Raw genomic sequence first — 22,227 nt, 5'->3', positions numbered from 1 at the left:
GGTCGTGACGAGGTGTATGAATAAGAATTCGTTTGATAGTTGTACGAGGGGGGCGCGGCGCGGGGTACAAAACCGGTTCTCGCAGCCAATGAGCGGCGGCGACGCGAGGGGCAGCTGTGCGGGCCGCGTCATACATGCCATACCTATGGGTCTAGACAAGGTAAATGTTTTATTTCTAAACCAAATAGATAATAACGCTTAGAATATAAAACAACATACAATCAATATTTTTCTACTCTTGTATTGTAAATTATTATTATAAGAACGGTTGTCTTTATGTTGCGTCAATGCACATCACGAACGCAGGCCAACCGCCATGAATTTTTGAATTTAACAACCAGTCATTGCTGGCGAGTGGCGCGTTGTATGTCCTGACTCACGTATTCCTAGAGAGCATAACGTCGTGTACCAAGAATTCGATTAGCTTTTTACTGTATTAATTACAATACCTATCGCCGTTCCTTTTTTATTATATTTTAAAACATTTTATACTTAAAGCACTAGCTTATCTTCTTCCTAAGGTTTCAATTCAGAATGGCTTATCAAGTTACTCGAAATAACTTTTTTGTTATTCTTGGCAAACGATTAAGTTTGTCGGTCCCGGTGTAAAATATTTGTATCTGTATGCAGATTCTAATGAGAAGGATATCGCTACCGCTCATCGTTTCGAAAAATGTCATGTGTCACGTTAAAGCCAGAAAAAGACGCTGGCTAGTTTTAGTCTGAGGCTACTAAAATCTTTGACCTTATTTCTGTACCAACGGGTCCCAGGAACTGATATAATCAATACCCATCACCATGCCAACCATTATCATGACATTTGTTATCTAACTCTTAACCTTTGATTCTGTACCAAAAAATATTATTCGTCTAAATTATGAATAATAGCAATATAATGAATATTGCTGAGCGTATGTGTGGTGTGGTGGATGAATATGGGCCTTTTTCCCCGCAATAAATATTATGTCGGGGGGAATCGCATCCAGCATACTTTTAACGCATTTCGTTTATAAGCATTACATAGCTACGAGGTCGGTATTTAAAAATAATATAGGTGAAACCTTTTTGGTGTTCTGTGCCCACTTGAAACAGTTCTTTTTGGGCCCGGTTTCTACCATGTCATAGTGCAGTAAGTATGTCAGTGGATTAGAAAATATGCAGTTTTATAAAGGATAAGGAAATGAGAATCAGTTTCTAGTTTCCAATTATGGCTATTAAACAATAGAAACTCAATTTACGGCATTCGCAGGAAATAGCATTGTAATGATATTGGATTTTGTTGGATATTAATAATCATTTTCCTTATGACGATTAATAAACACGAAACTACGTAATACAGTACCATAATGAGAAACTACATATCCGTTGGATATGTAATTTTGCGGATGGTAGGCTTGGAAAATTGGGGGGGGGGAAATTTTAAAATTCTTTAACAAAAATAAAAAAATCTTTTATTACCGTACACACTTGTAAGTATACTTTTGTGGATTTGTTTTAAAATATTATATTTACGTAATAATATTACAATTTAATTCCGAGCACGTGTGCTAAATTTCATAAATGTATGTATGTTTATCAAAAATCTCTTGCGAACTAAAGGCAGCGAAATGAACATTCCGATTTAACACAAGTTCAAGTTGCGTCGAAATCGATTCAGTAGTTTATATATCCACGTATTTCTTGAGATGTCATGACATTGCCTAAGTAACAAACATTAAAGGGTATTTAAGATTTAATTTTTATTAATACTATTTAAAAAAAACCCTTAAAAAACTCTATTCATTAAACCATAATTAGTCAAATTCTACCGGATTTTTGTGCGTATCACCTATCTCTTTTTATTACAGCGTAAACAAATATGACACTTCCTTGTGTCTTTATCAGTATGTGTAACATTATCGTTTAGTTTCTCATCTCATCAAGCTCATCCAAAACACAAACACCACTTAAAAAAACTAAATATGACAGAAAAAAACGAGAAAGTTTTAATAAGGGAATACAGATATTTAAGTACATTATTATACTTATCGCAAAGCTGTTGAAAGTTATATTTCTATCTAAGAATATATGACATAATTTTGTACGTATATACAACGTATGATGAACGTTGAGCAATGTTTTAATCGTATTAGTCTTAATATAGTTGATCAAGGTTACATAGCTTATTTGTATGCTATATATTACACTCACTGACAATGCTACGTGTCTTCCTTTGCGGTTCAAAGGAATTTTTATAGCTTTAAGCAATAACCGTCAAATCTGGTAAACTGTTTGTTTCTCACATCACAATATATCAACCAAGAAAGATGTTAAAATTGAGATATATTCAACGGCGGATTAAATTTTCAAGGTAGAGGCTGTGAAGTTCTGCGATTTCGCTCTTTTCATTTATAAAAAGTGTGAGCTGATGTTGCAGAGGTGGAATAGAGGTGGTTGTGGTCGGCGAACTAGCTGTTGAAGCTAGTCTGAGCTCTAAAATATGAAGTTTGTTACACCAAATGTACAATGACAAGTGTGAGATGAAAGTTTGCTGCGGGCTTCTATCTGTAAAACATCAGAAAACGTCAAAATCTGTAAGATTTCTAAAAGGTTCCCCAAATTTGCTGCCCTAAAAATTCTGCCGCCCTAGGCTCAAGCCTACACAGCCTGCTGGTAAATCCACCTCTGGAAGTACGAGCCAGGCTTTAAATTTAGATCACTCAGACTTTCTTAGTTTTAAAAGCGTTGTGATTTCCTAAATCAGACCAGACCAGCGCTCTCTTCAACTGTTACATTACATTCCTTCGTTACATAGCAATTAGCATTTCATTATTTCGCTTATATTATATTTTTGTACGCGAGTGGTTAATAAAAGCTAAAATCTTCTATTATTTAAAGCATCCCTATAACCCAGGAATACATTTTGATTTCTATGTCTTAATACTACTTTCTTCTTTTGCTGAATAAGTTTTGTCACCGCTATTAGCTTTGTTGATACGTAGTAAAAAGTGATCACTTCGAATACATTCGGATACAATAACCAAGGCCAAAAATAATATTTTTGCTTTTGTACATTTATTTACATTGTATTAATCATCTTTGTCAATTTATTTAGATCGTTGAATAATATAATTTATTGTTTTACTATAGTAAAAAGCGAACACAAGGGAACTGTCGAGTAATAAAATACAAAAAAATAATTTAAATCACTTTAATCAGTTATAAAGAATTATAATATTGCATAATCAAATAAATAAGAAATAAAGTTTACATCGAAATAGCTACTTGATTAAACAACAATTTTTACAAATTGATTAAAGAGCCCATATTCCAAAATCTGATTATTGCAGTTCCATGTCAAGTATTTTTGGCATCGACATTGACAGTGACAATTGACATTGACTATCGATTTGGAAAACGGGCCACTGATGAAGTATGTCCATTACATTTGAAATAATACATATCTATCGGAAATGGTAACTTTAAACGACAAGTCTATTATAAGTTAATTGTCTCAGTTTAAAATCGTTATTAATTATCTTAACAGAAATATTTAAAAATGAACTTAATAAGCACAATATTTGGCACGAACAATAATAAATTCCACTAAAAAGGCAAATGATAATTAAAAAGTTGTTCACTAAACCTACTTATTAATATATATAGCACTTGACAGTATAACGATATTTACAAAGTTATATTAATATCACGGAAACAAATAGGTTATTATTGCACATAGGTACTATCAGCAGAAACTATAAAACAATCGCAGAGTAGATTCAATTTTCATTTGTTTTTTCGATTCTACGGCGCAGAGATTTGCTATAGACATTATCAATGAGTGTATTGTGGCAGAATTTAAGTTATACAATCTTCAATGCTTTTATTTCCGTGTCAAGCTTTTGCTGATAGTACGTGAAATCGGATAAATATGGTCAACTTTTAATTATACAGTCTGAAAGAAATAATCACATAATCTACGGTCGGTCAGTTCAGCCACGTTAAATTTGATGAATATATGTTTTAACTATTTCCAATATTTTAAGTACAGACTTTAAATTTCAAAAATAACCTTAGACAAGCTATCCTTAATCTACGAAAATTCGAATACATGAAATTGACACGAAATCATCCACTAACCTCTATAATATTTGAGAATATTCTACAACAAATATTCGGATTGTACTTTGGGTAAATTCAAATCTATTCAACGCCTAATCGGGCTACGAGATTATTTCAAATTGATGCGATGGCCGATGGCACTTACGAGAAAAAATTCTGACTAGAACTAAGAGAGGACTCGTCCGTCAAAGAAAGCGCAGATATTCGAGAGAGAACATTACGCTAAATACACAATGAAATGCAGCAATACTTATATCTACAAGTCGAGCAGTCAATCTCGAGAAGGGGCCAGCCCTCGACACCGACAGATTGGTCTATCACAAGTCGAACAAATATTACTAAGTCAGAGCACCTTGTAATTGTAGAGATCACGTTCTAGATGATTCGTGGCGCCATCTCATGGCACTACAGTACATTTACATATTAACAATTTACACAAATACACAGAATCAGGCACATCTTAAGTGACACGATCACAGTGGAAGGACGAGCGCTAGAGTGAGTATTTCATAAGAGAGCTGGAAGTCGGATTAACCGCGCGTCACGCTTCTTACCCGCGAGCGGATAAACGCGCTGCCATTTTGACGATTTAAACGCGGGTAGAACCGTGCCGAGACATGAGCCATCAGACGTCGCTCTCGCCGTCGGTCACGTGAGCGGACTGGCCGAAGTTCCTGGTGATGGATTCGCTTACAGTTCGAATGTTCGCCAAATACCTGTGAGCTGGTTCGTCCGAGTCGTAAATGGCGCTGAGGGACTCCAGTGAGACCAGAGCCTCCGAGTCCAAGAGACGAGAGGACGCCCGGGACGAGATGTCATCATCCCGGTCGAAATAACAGGAGTTGACGTCGCTCAGGGCCGCCTCGGCGTCCGTCAGACCGGCTTCGTTGAGCATAGACACGTTTTCCAGAGCTGGGTCGTCTGTGGTGTAGCCCGTGCTCTCCGGTTGTCCGCATTCTCCCTCTCCCTCTCCTTCGGAGCAAGAGGAACTCCACTCGGATTGACTCTCCCCGTAGACTCCTAATTCTCGATGGTGGGGTACCTGAAACAAAGAAATTCGTTTCAAAACTAGTTAATGGTTTGGTAAGGTTTCTTATTTCCGTCTGAGTCAGGCTTTTTCTCTGAATATTTTTTCCAAATAAATGAAAAATACTGATAAAAGTTTACGTACCCGGTGATGTAGTCTTTCCACATTTTCTCGCTTTTCTTTGGTAATTTCAGGTTCCTTTCGTGGTAGAGGCGGACTGTAATAACATGAATGTGTGCAATCATTCCACTTATTTAAACTTACTAAAAATATATACACAATAGATACAATATTATTTAATACTAATGTACTGCACAATAGATACAATATTATTTAATACTAATGTATTTTAGACTGTCCAAAAATGTGCTATGACAATACAATAATCTTTTTAATTGAATGTGAGATTCGTCTACTCAGTCAAGAAAAAGTATTTTGGCAGATAAAATCTTACGAAACTTGATAAGTTCTGTGTTATTATTATACAACTCACTTGGTGCTCTGCTTGGAATGCGTCGGCGAAGGCAGGTCCACGACTACATCCGTGGGCAGGACGCCCGGGAAGTCCGTCCGGGGAGACGGTAGCACGGGGGGGTGCGCGAGGGCGGGAGGGTCGTTCCTGGCCAAGTGGGTGATGGCGGCCAAACCCACTGCGTGCAGCGGACTGCTGTTGTTGTTGCTCGCGCGCACTGCTTCAACGCACGCGTTCGCGGCCCTGGGGTGGTTACAATAATAGTTTTACAGAAGCATATAATCTGAAATTCTAAATTTCATCAGCGAGTTTACGACCAGGAAGAGGTTTTGACTCATGCCATCTTATTCATTCAGGCCAATTAGACCATTTGAACCGGAGTGCGCAACTGTCTCTTTTCATCAATTGTGTTTACAATTATTTAACTACAAAGATACATTAGAGATACATTAAAGAGACAGCGCAAACGCTGATTTATTTTTTACATTCTATAGTTCTAGTGTCGTTTATTTACGTTATTTCCTCACCTTAGGTCCAATTTCAAATCCTTTCTTTCGATTTTTGGTGAGTTCAACGCGAGATTCTTATCGTCGAGTAGTCTCTGTATCTCCCTTTCGAATGGCGGAACACAGGCAATGTCAGAAGGGCTGCGTTTAGTGAAGACTTCCCTCGCATCGTTCAAATGTTTCAAATTATTCGGTCGACTGCCGGAACTCGAAAACGAACTCGTCCTTTGCGTAAATCTGTGCGGGACATCTTTTTTATCCGTTTGGCTGCTCCCGTCTCTCTTGGCGGACATCTGATGCATATTCAATATGCTCCTGTGCAATTTGTCCTCTTCTTTTTGTAGGTTTATACTGCCATCGAGGAGTTTGTCATCGAGAGACGGTTTTTTGTTCAACCTATGCTTAAGATAGAAGTCGTAAATAATGTTGGACGACTCCTTTCTGACGGGGGAGTAATAATCGTATCCCGGATTCGGGTTTATTTCGACTTTTTGAGGTCGAGGTGGCTGCCATTGGGCGGCTCGCGGTGGTGAGGGGGAAGCGTCCGTCGTCCGGGAGTAACTCTCGTCCGACGAGCTCAAACTCGGGGAGCGCGTCAGCGAACTGAGTTCGTCTGCAGACGAGTGCACTCTTGGACTTCTCGCTAAAGGTAGACTTTCGCTGGATCTCGGTCTGGGTAACCTGGGTGGGGCTCTCCTCTTGTGGGCGACCGGCGGTCGAGGCTCCTGGGGTCTAGGCCAGGGAGGCACCAGGGCTCTCGGGGGAGGCCACCTCGGATTGCCGTTTATACCGTGGGGTGGGGGCGGAGGAGGGGTATCTTCCACGTTATTTCTGCGTCCTTTGCTGCCCTTGTTGCCGTTCTGGTGGTTGTTTGGAAGCAGAGGCTCATTCTCTCCGGCGGTGGTCGCCTCTCGTAAGGGCGGAAGCCTTGACGCGGGCGCTACGGCTCTTCGCGCCGAGTTTTGCAACATGGCTAGAGGAGTCGCTACGCCACCGTAGGCTGTGGGAGGATTTGGCGGTGGATTGCTGACGATATGGTGGTTGTTAGAGCTCGTGGGCGCTCGGTCTGTCAAGAAATAGGTCGTCATTTCGCCCTTTCCCTTCACTTTGACTTTCCCCCGACATACGAATTGATAAGGCAAGTCTTTGAGGGCCTGAAAGACTTCCTCCGTGACCTGAGTGTGATTGGGCAAGCCCGTGGAGTCCATGCGAGACGCCACGTTCACGGTGTTTCCCCAAATGTCATATTGAGGTTTCCTCGCCCCGATCACACCGGCTACAACTGGTCCGACGTTTATGCCTGCAAGAAGTAGGATTCACAAAGTGTAACTATGTGAATTTACCGAAATTTAAATATTTATATATTTATTTTATTTTACCGAAAACAAATTATTATATCTGGTGATACAAATTATTATACCTTTAAGGTCAAAGATACACAATTATATATATTTTTATACGTACGACTCCGTAATTCGCACAAAAGTTTCGCAATTGCATTAAAATAATTATTAAAAAGGAGACACACAAAACATATTTTAAAGTGCGTAAATGAAGAATTACTCATATAAATTTTTTCTTACCAACTCGTAGCATGAAGTTGTTGTAAGAATTATCATTAATATCTTTAAGTTTATCTCTCATAGCGAATACAAATTCCACAAGAGTTGCTAAATGTTTCTTTGTGCTTGGGTCGTCGGCCATCTTCTTGTCCGGTATTAGACCGACGGCTGCCATGTACGTTGAACCGACCGTTTTTATTTTATCAATCGCACTGAATCGTTCTTCGCCGAGTAACTGAAATGTAAATTTCAAATAAAAAAAAATATATACTTTATTTTACTCACAATAGCAATTTAGGGACGTAAAATTTTTCAAGTAAGGTGATCAGCCTCCTGTGCCTGGAACACGCGACACTCGACGACCCTTTGGGTCTAAGGCAAGCCGGTTTCCTAACGATGTTTTCCTTCACCGATCGAATGTTAAATGCACATGGAAAGTCCATTGTTGCACTGCTGGGGGTCTAACCTACGTCCTCAAGGATGTAAGTCGTACGCTGAAGCTACCGGACTAACACAGCTAACAAAAAAAAAATACCAAAACAATTCTTACACAAAAAATATAAATATCAGATGATGTTATGTCCGTAGAATCAACGTTACCTAGATCTTTTAAAACAAACATATAACACGGATTAAATACGGCTATAGTAAAGTTGTTTGGTGTTACGATGTTTTTACTATACATAAAATGGTACCAAAAGTAAGATTCTATCTTTAGTCCACCTATTATATAATTGCCGGACAAGTTTCGCCTATTAACGACGAAGGCCAAGGAAGCCTGCGATACGGACCAGAACCGGTCTGTTGCACCAATCCGCGTTGAGAAAGACGTAGCTACTGAGTGTTGTATATTTATATGTTCGCAGAGTTAATTCACAGTAGCGATATGGTGTATATTATGTGTTTAATATTATATAGTGAATCATATTTTTTCTCGGCAATATCGTATTCGTATAATCTTTAAGAATAATGTATGTATTTCTTTAATAATAAATAAGTCGACCTCCTTGCTTGCTAAACTATATGTACCCCTCAATTATAACAATTAAATCAAGAACTAAGTAAAAGATACTCGCCAATTGGCTTTATTGCTGTGCGTTACAATACTTAAAAGTTAAAAATGCGTACCTCATCAAAATCGGCAATAATTTCATTCAGCAGCCTCAGGCACTCCATTCCCTGGTTGTTGCCGTCGAGCTCCATGTAGAACTCGTGGTAGTTGGTGATGGAGGCGAAGACCACTCCGGCCCGGTGGTACGACTGGTGGTAGAGGTCCTGCCAACCGCGCTTCTTGAGTCAGCATTGCGTGGAAAGCCGTGCACGTCAGGCCCAATGACAGATACCGTCCACCCGGCGATTATTACTTTAGAGCCATCCAAAGTTTGGGGATTTTTAGTTTTATGAGGAACTTCTATCGAAGCTTTTCTTTTGAAGATTTTTAGTCACTTAAAAGCTATTGTGTTACGATCTAAGGTCAAGAAAATTGGAAAGCTTACTCTTGGATCCACAGAAACATTCGAAATCAAGTCTCAAGAACCAGCGCGAAACCAAGTTTAAAGATTATCAAGAGAAGTTGACTGGCTTCTGGTCTCACCGGTATTGTACAATATCAAACTATTTATATAATTCATGATATAACTAACGAATTGGTTCAATTGGTAACATTTTTCATTTTATATAATACTAGTAATAATTTTTCACAGTTTTATTTATTTTTAATGAAGGACTTTGGATAACTTTAAAACATTTATCGCTGGGGGCAGAATAAGATATGTTTCGGTCGTGCTTGCAAATGTCAAAGCGTTAAAAGCATGAATGAAAACCAAAACAAATCCTATTTGCATGAACGGTTAACAGTTAAAATATTTAACTACAAAATTCTAGATATTAGACACTTCAGATTTTTTTAAAGATCTTTTTCATTTAATAATCTCACTGTCATTTGACCCTAATACTCTTGTGCGAAGTGCGTAACAGACAAGCAATTGAATTAATGATTGTGCCATTTGAATGGTGAATGATGAATGAGCGTGATGTCTCGATGATTGGACGATATTTCCAATTAAAAAGCAGTTTTTAAGCTTCGATTTATAACTGTTTAAGCGCAGATACCAATTTGAAATTACCATATTTGTCCTGAACTGATTGTCCAAGAAATGTGTAGCCACGTGTGCAGGAAGCAGATTAAAAAGTATTCTTCTGTTTGATGCCTGTAAGAGTAATTATTCACTTAAAATTTTCTTGCAATTTTAGAAGAACTCTTAAGGTAGAAGCAAACAAAACACGATGCAATTTCTACTCTACCTTATTTTTATACAGAGGGAACAAACTGGCAGGAGGCTCACCTCATGTTATCTTATGTAATACCGCCGCCTATGGATACTCTACGTACGTATGTACGTACGAGTACGTTTCTGGGATTTTAAGAATTGGTACGCTGTTTTAAAAAATTCTATTCCATTCAATATCTCTCCTCTAGGCCCCGAATCATAAATCACCCTAAACCAATATAAACCCTGCTTAAGAGGCTGGTCCTTTGCACATAAATGACAATTATAAACAAGAAATGGAATCTTACATAACTTAACTGTTCCAACGTCCTCGTAGAAAAATCAAACACATCTTAGACATTCAAAGGAAGGGAGCAAGGTATCCTAACTTATATAAAGTTAAAGTAACCATAAAGTTTTTATATAAAAAAATGTCATTTGATTTAGTAATAGCAACACCACGCAATATTAAAAACATATAACAGGTTGAAAATTGTGAATGTGTCAAAGTAATTTTGCTCTACGATTGGCGAATGCGTTGGACGTGCACACTGACTTATTTAAAACAAAATCCGAATCGGACGACGATAGTTATCAATCTCGCTAGTATTAATCGCTTCGAATCTACGACATGTACGAGTATATGTCCCCTTTATAATCATGATTTAAATAGTTCGTATGTAAACCTGTAACGCATCCATGTCCCGCTTCTCATCCCTGGCCTGCACCTGCCACAAGAAGTCGAGCCTCGCCGTCCACTCAGTCTGCCTCGCATGCAGCAGCACAGCCAGTGCCAGAGCCACCGCCCACGCACTTGACACGTATGCCGAACTGACTACGCTCGAACTGAAAAGTTAACAAAAACAATGACACGATTTCTCACTGCTATCGTAGTCCTAATGTAAAATTAATCTAAGTGATTAAAATAATTGTAATTTATAATACATGATATTAGAGTCTTTCCTCCAACTTAAACTTTGTTTCTGGTTCTGGTGCGCAGACGCTAAGTAAAGAGTTAAGTTGGCGCCTGCTAGATAGTACCGGTGACCTCAGACCTACTGCTTTCTTGGCTACGACTTTAACGAATAAGTATCGCTGCCAGCGTTAAAGGTACAAAGGGACCAAACTAATGATTTATTAATTTTAAATTATTTTATTGCTAATGAAAAAAAAATGTAATAAACCTAATATTTATTTTTATGGATACATACATCACGATGAATCCACGACTATTTTAGTATATTTTTAAAACTTTACCAGAAATGGGCGAGTAAACAACACAGAGACCAATATGTGTGTCCGTAAAGAATTATGGGTGTGGCTTAAACGTGCTCATCTCAACCATGGAAATCGTATCGCACCAAGAGTTTTATATAACAATATAACACTTATCCTGAAAGAAAACTTGTAAGGATGTCTAAGACCCATACATCGACAAGTGTCGGTCAACACTAATTACTGATTATGATAAAGCATATAATAACAAAAAAATATTTTTATGAAAATATTTCGAAAATGCCTTCTCTAGTACATTTTTGTATAATGTATGTCAGATACATAAGATGTGGATGAAAAGGCTCATTTATATTATATACTCACTCAGTCATAAGATCGTAGCAATCGAACAGGTATTTATGATAAATAAGCATGACAGCGACATATCCTGCCGTCATCACCGCCAATAAAATCCCCTTTATCAGTATCGGTAATCGCAAGAACACAGCGACGGTTAACATACTCAAGCAGCACCCGAGAGTTATGTAAAGTGGTATAGGGCACATGCGATGTATGTCCGGACTGCTCCATAGAGCGGATACCGCATCCCCCTTCAGAGATCTCAGTCCATCTATGGTCGTAGTGTTCTCTGTTAGGTTGCCGCACACGTTTACCGGTTGGCATGACAACTGGAAGATTTGTGTTCATTAGAGTATTATTGAGACTGCATAAAATCGAATGTATAACACAAAAGACTTGACAACTCTTCTTTCTTACAGGAAAAGATTTAAACTTACTAATAATTATTTCTTTATTGATTTTTAAAGTTTTATTAATCATAGAATGATCCAATACATAATCTTATATTATAATGAGGTAAGATTTGTATGTCTGTAACGAAAAAGACCGGTACCGGACTCGCGAGCCTTCTGGCATTTAGAGTGACCATGGACCATCACTAATCAGGTGAGCCTCCTGCCCGTTTGCAAAAAAAAACCAACTAAAATCAATAACCAGATGACCTATTTAAAAAATTCTTTCATGCAACATTAACATAACAGAACTACATATACTATCCAAGGACCAACCTACCACGTTAGCTTGTCCGACAGCGTAGCCCAAAACAATGGTAAACGTAGTAATGGCATTTCTAAGGGCAAAAGGTCTTGATACATCACAGGGTATGAGTCTTAGCCTGGCTGCCAACGTCAGAACGAGTACAGCAGCAGACCACACGAATGCGATTACAAAGAGTATAAGAAGGATCAGTGTCCGTGGTAGAATTGCGGCTTGAAGCGCTCCAGCTGCCACTAAAGCACCCAAAGCAGCACTTAAAGAACCAGCCCATCCACCATCTGTTGAAGCGCGATACTGGAAAGAGAACATCCGAAAGTTAAAATTATATATTTATAAGAGCGACAAGAGGGTTTAAAACTTAGACAGCTGACAGTATGAACTTTTAGAAAATTATAACACAGAGAAAGAAATAATAAATCCAGAAGGATTTATTATTTCTTTAGTGGTAGACTTAAATAGAAAGAAAAGAAAAAAGAAGAAGAAACGGAAAAAAAGGAAAAGAAAAAGAAAATAAAATAGAATGTCTAATAAAAAGCGTTAACCATAGAGCTGCTGCGACCTATACTCGAAGTTACCTGTTCTTCTTTATCAGGTTCCTTGAAGCAAAGTGTCAGCAAGTGCACGTGTGTGGCCTTTTCGCGGTGCACGGAACGCGCATCGATGGCCTGCGCCAGGTACTTGTTGACGCGGTTCGTGGGCTGGTGGTACACAGAGGAATGACGCTTTTTCAAAGGCCGCTTAAACTTCTCCGTCACTTTATTCTGCAGAAACACGCGAACATTAAAACATCTATACTGAAACGCCGTCTGCTGGATGTGGCCAGGGTGTGATTCGGGGCACAGAGGGACCACATGCCGACTCCATCCATGCTACATCCATAGTATGGACTGACCTTAGAAAAATCCAGATTTCCAAAGCAGCGTACATTATTAGATTTGCAATAGACACATCCATAGAAACATCGATCAGATCAGAAAACAATATTTACATTAAGAATTACATTTAAACTTTACAGACATAAAGTTCATTCGAACAGTATTGGAAATGACAGATATTCACTTAATATTTTTAACTTAAACATCTATGTTAGTAACTTATAGAAACTATTATAAAATGAACTCCATGCATAGGGACCATGCCATGCCGTGCTGTGTGGCCAGTCGGGGTAGCGAGTGAAACACAGTTTTGTGCGTTCGACTTTATTTCCAAAAACAACCATTACAGAATATAAAAGATCACAGCGAATGGTGTCGAGTGCGCGACTCGTGTAGTTGCCGAAACGCGATTAGGTGATGTGGATAGTATAGACCTAAGAAGTAGAGGATTGTCACCCGGTGTACGATGGGACACAATACACAAGAACAACACTCTGCGCTTACTGTTTCGGCGGGATTTTGTTGTGGAACTAATGTCCAGGGTCGGAATATCTGAAAAACAACGAGCAGACGTCTCATGTTAGTTGCTGGTACTGGAGCCTACCGAGGACGGGTTCACATCGATATCGAGCGGGGTGAGCTTCCGCCGTGGAATTGCAACTTATTTGGAGCAGAAGCTTCGACAAACCAGCAACTAAAATGTTGAATACGGAAACCGTCACATTCACAAAGTGCAAAATAAGAACATGTATAACTCCACGTATATTTAAAAAGCCCCTGGGGATTGTAAAGATTCGCGAACCGAAATATTATCAGAGCATAGCGTAAAATTTAGAAAAAAGCGGCACACAGAAAATTCACCCAAAATCAAAACTACTAAAAATTACGAAGCCAAATTTGCGTTACGTTCTTAAAGCGAAAATAAAACGAGGAGCCTTCGGGCTCAAATCGATAGCAGCGTGAGAAGCGCTCAAAAACCTACTCATTCTATTAGTTTTAAAGTGCGAACGCAAAGCAACCAAAATCCGACGCGGCAAGAAGCCAATCATAAATTGTGAGTTGCTTCACGTCTGTTAGCGTATGAGAGTGTGTGTGGACCGTTGCATGTGTGCGTAGTGCGTGGTGTTGCATGACGGCGTCGAAGGTGTGTTGGTGCGGGGCGGAGGCGGGGGGCGAGGGCGGCGGGGGGCGGTGCAGCGCGCTCACGTCGTCCTTCAGGGCAGCCAGCCGCAGAGCCTCCGCGGAGCCCGGCTCGGCGTGCAGCGCGCGACGCAAGTCTTGCACCTGCCGCCAACAGCACTCACTTCACCTCACACCTAACTACCTCGGCACATCGCGAAACGCACGAAACGGACGGGTTTCCGCGAGATTCGACTATTTGCTAAGAGAACTTAAGTTAACAGCCGTGTACAGTTGGGTTGAGATTGAAATAACATTTTCTCTGAACGTTTAAAAATATGGATGAAATGTTTCAACGACCACACGTTAACATCTTGAATTCCTAAATGAGTGACTGGGCGTCTCATAATTTAAGTTTTTTACCTTTTCATCAATAAGAACTCATTGTGTACCTTCTTGTGGTCCCACTCGCTTTAACACCGCAGGCGCGAAGCTTGGGAAACGACATACAGACGCAAATGCACATATCATAATGTACAAATTACAATTACAACAGAACATCAAAAGCGAGACAATTATATGTATTCCCTTATCAACAGATTGATCACCGTGGTCTTACTAACTTGGGTTACTAAGCACATCGCAGTAAAACATTTTTGTACTTCTTAAAATCTAGGTTCATCTATACCATAATAGAAATTACGTGAGAACTACGATTATAAAACTGTGGCGTTTGGATTAAATTATTTCATAATATTATGTCTAATAATCTACAAAACTATTTAAAATATTATCAATACTACAAAAGAATGAAACTTACCTTAATCAACGTCACAATCGTGAACTTAATCTTGATAAAAATCGACACGGTATTGTTATATTAAGGCGTGTCGAAGTGCAAAACCAATTTAAGACGCCACAGTGCATAAATTTCTCTGATTTAAATATCGCAAAATATATAAATTATACCTTTCTAGCGGCGTTAGCTTTGAGCTCCTGTGGCGAAGCGGCCATGTTTGAAAATGGTACGTCGACATTGAATTTTATCGAATGCAATAATTGTACTACAACGTTTGAAACGTTTTTGAACGAGAGTTTCCTACGGGACCCTGTACTTAGACCCATCCCGGCTGTCAGGCACATCTGGAAAACCAAATATTGAGAAAATATAAATAGGTTCTTAATCATCGTCATTTAGAAACTAGATAAATGTTTTTAGAACTAGTTCTAGGGTGGTAATTTAGGAGTGAAACGAGTGATTCTTAACCGAGATTCGTACCTTCAGACCTGCATCTGAGGCCCAGGAATAAACAGACATGTATTATGAAGATTTTTTAAAGAATTATTCCACGTTTAGTCTAAAGCTTTGCATTAAGTTTCTGCAGCCTTAAGTAATAATTTATTGGGGTTTGAAATACCTTCTAGCTTAAACTTTTCTATTGCAACGATTAGTTACTGATGAACGGAATGACAAACAACCGAAAGAGCCATGAATGTTTAATGAAATAACAGGGGTTCTGCGACCTATAAATCTCCCCTTTGTTTACATTACTTAACATCTTGACCTGATTTCCGGTCAACATTAGTACAGTCGATATGATTCCTTGATTTAAGATATTTAATGTGAACGAGTTACTTTGAGTAGATTTGTACGTAAAATCAAATATCAAAAAAAATACAATAATGGGATGCAATCCCAATTCCCTGTAATACTTCATAAATTTATTAAATAAAACATGGATGTCAAATGTCAATGGCAGTACATTCAATGGCTATTAATTTAAACTGAGCAAAAAATTTAGCCTCTTCAGTTACAAATAATTAACGCCGGACGAACGAACTTCCGTATATGCACTATGTGTTTTAACTCCACTAAATTCCATGCCACCCGATTACGTCACCTGAAGTATCAAATAGACAACATTGGAAGACCATTGGTTACTACGTGGTTTAAGGGTCTATGTACCTTTCTTCGCCTGGGAGGTGGAATAATAAAGTAGGTCTGTATGGAATGATCCCGTAAGTACGCGTTGCGGCTAGCGCCGTGCCCCGGCTCCACTTCATACGCGCCTCCGAGGCACTCCAGCGTCGCTTGAGTGATGTGCACCCGCCTGTAATATGCAAATCGAACTTTGCACCATACATATTCAGTTAAGGGCAGTCATTTAAATATCTGATCACTATCGACTATGAGCAGAGCAGTGATGGCCTAGTGGCTTCAGTGTGTGCCTCTCATGCCTCAAGCTCGAAGAAAAACATCGCGAGGAAACCGGCTTGCTTTAGACTTTACAAGACGACGGCGAGTTTCAGGCACAGGACGCAAATCATGAAACAGATACCGAAATCTTAGGCCCAAACTTCGAAAGGTTGTAGCGCCACTGACTTTTTTCGTTGACAGGACCAGAATAGAAGGTCGCACACAAGCATGCAGTATTTAACCTAGGTGTGTGTGTATAAATGCTCATAGGCTTACCTTGAATTTTCATAATAATTTTCTGAGTAATAAAATTTAAAAAAAATAACGCATTACATCATAAAAAATATGACCTGGAAGTGAAGAAAAACGGCAAGGGAATGGCTGAGTAGCTGAGTAGTAGTCAGGCAGTGTTAAGTAGACATTACTTACAAAATTATATTATTTAATAAATGTAGAACGACAGGGTAAACGTACAAATATGAGACCAAGACAGGCTAGAAATCTTACCCTGGTTCCCCCCCAGCTTCCATATTATTAGCAAGAGTGACGTCATTTGACCAAACATCATACTGCCACTTGCGTAGGCCCAGCACGCCGCACAGCACGCGCCCAGTATGGATGCCCACGCGCATGTTTAGCTGGACATCCGTTGCTTCAACCACGGATCTGAAAAGATGATCTTAAATGTGTTATATCTTAGACTAGAGATCACCTGCATCATGAGCACATCCCACATACATATCCTCACTTTCACACCACAGACGAATTAGGTGCTACGTATTTAATAGTTTTTATTGATTATTTCCTTTCGTAAATTTTAACCTTTTTGTAAAGATTATGTCTTCCATCTATGTTCAGTTAAATTATGTTTAACTGTTAGCTGAAGGATTACGAATAATAAAATAAATAGAGATGAGTAAATAAACATGGTGGTGAGGACATTTGATCAAGTTTTGTTTCATTAAATTCACTTCTGTAATCTCTGATTGGAGAATATGAAATATCGTCATAGTGGATAGTTTGGTGGGTGGCGATGATCATAGCGGTGTTATCGTTGAAGAAGTTCAAAAAAGTTCTAGAAAATATATTTACACCATTAGATGTAGCTCGTAACGACAAATCCAGTGAATATAGTATTGTTTATGAAAGTGACAAAACAAAAGTAAGTATTCAATCATACTAAATCTATAATAGATTAAATAGGCTGCTTAATATCTACCCGCTCACGGTCTACAACCTAAAAATACGATTAAAGGACAGGCTTTCATAAGCCAGACATACCTAACGCAGTGTTGGAGATCCTTCTGAGACCTAATATTATGTAGTTACACATAATAACAGTTACAACTAACTCACACACTCACTCACTCATTCACTGACATTTTCGCTATAATGTATCCCCACACTTACTCTTGCACACAGTTGAAACACAAAAATAATTTTAAAAAGATGTGATTGAATAATATATTTTTATGGAATTTACAATTATGGATAAGCTGGGAAGCTTGGCACGGGTAATTCTTTACATAAAAGTCTTCCCAAATCTTACATTGAATTGTTGTCAAATGAATGAACATATATTTATTTTATTAATTAATTTCATCATTATCTTAATAAGTTATTATATCTGCAATTACTGTTTGGTTGAGTTTTAGATATATTACAACTGGGTATTTCAATTTCTGATAAAAGGAAAGTTTGTATATCAATCATAATTATACATCAAGAAGTGTGCAAGAAATTACTTAATTACCCTCTACGCGGAAAACGGAAATAAATCTAGTAACAACAATAGGATTGAGCCTACGTTTCTCAATCCGGGATTAGAACGCACGCCTTATCGAAACGAAAACTTCTAACGCTCATTGATTTAGTGATAAATAATCATAATCCATCGCCACCTACACGAGTTTAAAGTGAAATTATAAGCTTTAAACAGTAACACATAAATAAGAAAACTCAATAAATTTACTTTATAAATCACTACTAATTCCCATGCTATTGAGCTGATGAAGAGTCAAAATACAAATGGTTTTGGCACCGATCTGAATATTTATGTATTAACTGATATATGTACGTATCCAATGTATCTTCACTAAATTAGTAACAGACTTCGTTATAAGGTTTCAGGCAATTTATTTCCTAGATATATTATGTGTTTTTTATAGAACAGGGGTAAACGGGCAGGAGGCTCACCTGGTGTTAAGTGATACCGCCGCCCATGGACACTTTCAATGCCAGAGGGCTCACGAGGGTGTTGCCGGCCTTTTAAGAATTGGTACGCTCTTTTTTTGAAGGACCCTAAGTTGATTTGGTTTGGAAATACTTAGTCGGCGTTGGTGCGCGGCAAAAATTGCCTTGAAAAGCAATCAGTGTGGAACGGTGGACGGCGAGGTGATACGGGTGGAATTTCGCATTCTGCCTCGACGTTCGATGATGAAGGTCAGCTGCAGGAATTAATCCGAACAACTCCTCTGAACACTCTCCATGGTAAATGCGGTAGAAGATGCAGAGTGATCCAACATCACTACGCAACGCCAAAGGATCAGGCCGCTCGCAGAGGGATTGGTTGAAAATACTTTCATTTGATTTTTGAATGGAAAGGACCTATGGACTAATTATTTTTAGTCAAGAACGTGGTCAGGTTTCTGTGTTACAGATCTTCGATTTTAGGGCCCAATTTGATATAATCTAATGTGTCACAAATCAATGAAAACGATGGAAAAACTCTTTGAATAGGGCTTCAAATTGCTTCCGCATCCACCGTATTATCCAGTCCCCAGTGACTTTTTCCTGTTCTTAGAACGAAAGAGATTGCTCGCTGGACATAATTGCGCTGATGCAAAATCGCAGTCATTGAAGCGTATTTTGAGGCTAAAGACAAAACGCACTATAAAAATTGTGTCGAAGGGATTGATTAATCAAATGAAATTAATAAAAAAAACATTTTCTATGTCAGCGTACGAACTTTTTAGCCCGCCTAATATTAGACTTTCTTACGATGCTTTTCTTCACCGTACGAGCAACGTTGAAGGCAAATAGTGTATCACTTAGTATCAGATGAGGACCTTGCCCGGTTGCAATGTTCTAAAACATATTTCTTTGCTTTTCAGTCTTCTAATAAACAAGAAACAGTGGCAAATAATGAACGTCTTGTATGAATCGTTACTAATTAACGTAACAAGTCGTAAACTATTCAAACAAATATTAAGTTACGGTACCAGGAAGCTCAAAGCTCGGAGAATTTTTATCCATTTTTAATGAACAGAATCTCTTTGCAACTTACGTATGAGATTGTACCAGAAAAATAATTGGGTATAGCTATAACAAAATCACAATTTAAACAAATTTTATGAATATGTGATAATAAATAGGCATGGAATAGAACAACAGACAACAGGGGGCGACCAGGCAGGAGGCTCACATGATGTTAACGTACGTACATAGGAGAAAACACTAAACGGAGAAAGCTATATAGTAACACTAACAATGTACGGGGCCATTGGCAAATGACCGGCGCTTTTATGGTTTCCACACAAATGTATTTTTGTTTATACCAAACTGAACTCGTTCGTTTAGACCCATTTCCTTTTGGATTTATTAGGAGTAGTTACGTTCTAAATATACTCAGTATACGGTCAAACAACACTTAAAGTTTAAAACACTTGTGTTGTGTAGTTTAGTATTTGGAAGTTTCAAGTTTATAAACGCAAAAAATCTAAATGGCCGGGCTACAATGGCAGATGGACTAACGGGGTAACGAGGTGAAAAACGCCTTTAGAGAAAAGAAAGAGAGATGACCTTCTTGCACGGTGGGCTGACGAGAGATGAAGTTAGTTGGAGGTCAGATTTTTCATTGGACAAAAGAAAATTTTAAGTGTGTGTATCCTTTTTAAAGATGCATAATTGTTTCATGGATAAAATGAGGCTTAATTATTATTCGGGTTGCCTGAAGACATCGCTAGTTAGCGATAAGGCCGCCCGTTGCATCATTAATAATTTTGATGTTATTTGTTTCTCTATAAATTTAACGTATGTAACGAAGTGTACATAAATAAGTATATTAATATTATGATTTATAACCGACCGGACCGAAGTTATTTTTAGAATTCTCAAGACTGTAATATTTTAAGTTTATTAGGTATAATATATCGGTATTACACGGCATAATACTAGATTTTCTGAAGACAAAACAATTCTGTCTTAATAAATGTGAGAAACAAAATATTATGACTCTTGGAAGTTAATTTATGTTCATTACAATTCTTGTTTTGTGTTACGATTGTAATAAAAATCTATCTTGCATTTAAAATGGCTGTGCCAAGTACCAATTTCATTTGTAAATAACAATCACGGTCTTATGGCCTTGTTAATTAGAATACATGAACAATATCCTCACAACTCTCAGAATTAATTACATGCAAAGCCTAGATAAATTATACACAAGTTCGAGTAGATAATTAAATTACTGTTGCGAGAAATTGTTTCGAATTGACAGGGATTATCCGAGATATCATACTGAAGTCAGAACTGCGTATTGTTTATTATTATATTGGAGGCGAGAAAAACTTTTCTTCGGTGAAAATGTAATGGAAATATTTGAAAATATACCGTATATTTTCAAGCAAGACTTACAATAAAACAATGAAAAATACAGCTGCATGTAAACGACAGCGGTGTTGGCCTAGTGGCTTCAGCGTGCGACTGTCATCCGTGTCATGTGTGTAGGTTCGATTTCCGGCTGTGCCCCAATGGACTTTCTGTCTATGTATATATCATTCGCTCGACGGTAAAGCAAAGCATCGCGAGGAAACCGGCTTACCTTAGATCCAAATAGTCGTCAGGATGTGTCAGGCACAGGAGGCTGATCACCTACTTGACTATTAGATTAACAAATGATCATGAAGTAGACACAGAAATCTGAGGCCCAGACCTAAAAATTGTATATTGTATATTGTTGTTGTAGCCCACTGTTTTTTTTTTTTAAAATTTTATATGTTAAAGACGAATTGCAACTATAAATGGGACACTCGCATTGTTTGCGGGTTTCACTATAAAAGAAAAACTTTTGAAAAGTTTTTTTTTTTTAATTTTTAGTGTCGTCATTTGTCACCTTTGAACGATTTCGTTTGTTCGATAATTTTTAACAGCTGAAATGCTCTATGCCACATCAGTTTTACAACAGTATTTCAAACTCAAACTCAAAATAACTTTATTCATATAGGCAACATAAGTGTACTTTTATGAACGTCAACAGAAAATATGTTAAATTGATTCTAAATTTACATTTACTACCAGTTCGCAAGTCAAGAGCGTAGAGCGGGCAAGGACTGGCAAAAAACTATCCGCCACTCTTTGTAATCGCCAAGTTTTGAGTCATACAAATTGTTTTGTTTGTACTGGAGCAAATCAATCCCAAGGATTATCATTTAAATATTCGTCAAATGTATAAGCTTTATTGATTCATTTACTTTTAACGAGAGTTTTAAACTTATTTAGTGATAATTCTCTAATTTCGCTTGGGAGTTTGTTGTAAAAACGAATACAATTTCCATATAAGGAGTGGTTTATCTTCTGGAGTCTGGTTGGCCGATTTATGTTCGAGTTCTGGTTAGTTCCAAAAACCCTCAGTGCTGCTGAAATTTTACATAATCTACATTTACATTCTATTACGTATTGTTTGTGCTAATCCAGGGAATATAAACGATCATATGCCGTATTTACAACATTGGCGCAAGTTACCTCACATAGAAGAGATCTTTTGTTAATACAATTTCATTTAAATGTTCAATATTGCCTTCGAGAG

At 38.1% G+C, this 22,227-nt stretch overlaps 1 protein-coding gene across 4 annotated transcripts in view; it reads right to left on the bottom strand.

Moving 5' to 3' along the window:
• Positions 1-3,192: 3,192 nt before the first annotated feature.
• LOC123720704 (Ca(2+)/calmodulin-responsive adenylate cyclase) overlaps positions 3,193-22,227 on the bottom strand; it is an 85,547-nt gene continuing 66,512 nt past the window's right edge. Inside the window, exons 8-22 of one of the 4 annotated variants that reach the window (XM_045677415.1) lie at positions 16,929-17,087; positions 16,191-16,335; positions 15,194-15,367; positions 14,204-14,389; positions 12,806-12,991; positions 12,246-12,524; positions 11,538-11,842; positions 10,625-10,784; positions 9,795-9,878; positions 8,797-8,943; positions 7,690-7,903; positions 6,128-7,406; positions 5,622-5,843; positions 5,273-5,345; positions 3,193-5,143 (exon numbers count right to left, since the gene is read on the bottom strand). In XM_045677415.1, the coding sequence (XP_045533371.1) occupies positions 4,727-5,143; positions 5,273-5,345; positions 5,622-5,843; positions 6,128-7,406; positions 7,690-7,903; positions 8,797-8,943; positions 9,795-9,878; positions 10,625-10,784; positions 11,538-11,842; positions 12,246-12,524; positions 12,806-12,991; positions 14,204-14,389; positions 15,194-15,367; positions 16,191-16,335; positions 16,929-17,087 (4,030 nt within the window). In that variant the 3' untranslated portion in view covers positions 3,193-4,726. Of the gene's footprint in view, positions 5,144-5,272; positions 5,346-5,621; positions 5,844-6,127; positions 7,407-7,689; positions 7,904-8,796; positions 8,959-9,794; positions 9,879-10,624; positions 10,785-11,537; positions 11,843-12,245; positions 12,525-12,805; positions 12,992-13,609; positions 13,658-14,203; positions 14,390-15,193; positions 15,368-16,190; positions 16,336-16,928; positions 17,088-22,227 lie in introns of all 4 variants that reach the window. The other 3 variants (XM_045677416.1, XM_045677417.1, XM_045677419.1) reach the window with 3 other exon arrangements.

The sequence above is a fragment of the Pieris brassicae genome, chromosome 2, assembly GCF_905147105.1.
Source record: "Pieris brassicae chromosome 2, ilPieBrab1.1, whole genome shotgun sequence".
Classification (NCBI taxonomy): Eukaryota; Metazoa; Arthropoda; class Insecta; order Lepidoptera; family Pieridae; genus Pieris; species Pieris brassicae.
Note: the sequence above shows the minus strand (reverse complement) of the source record. Positions and strands in the feature narration are given on the sequence as shown.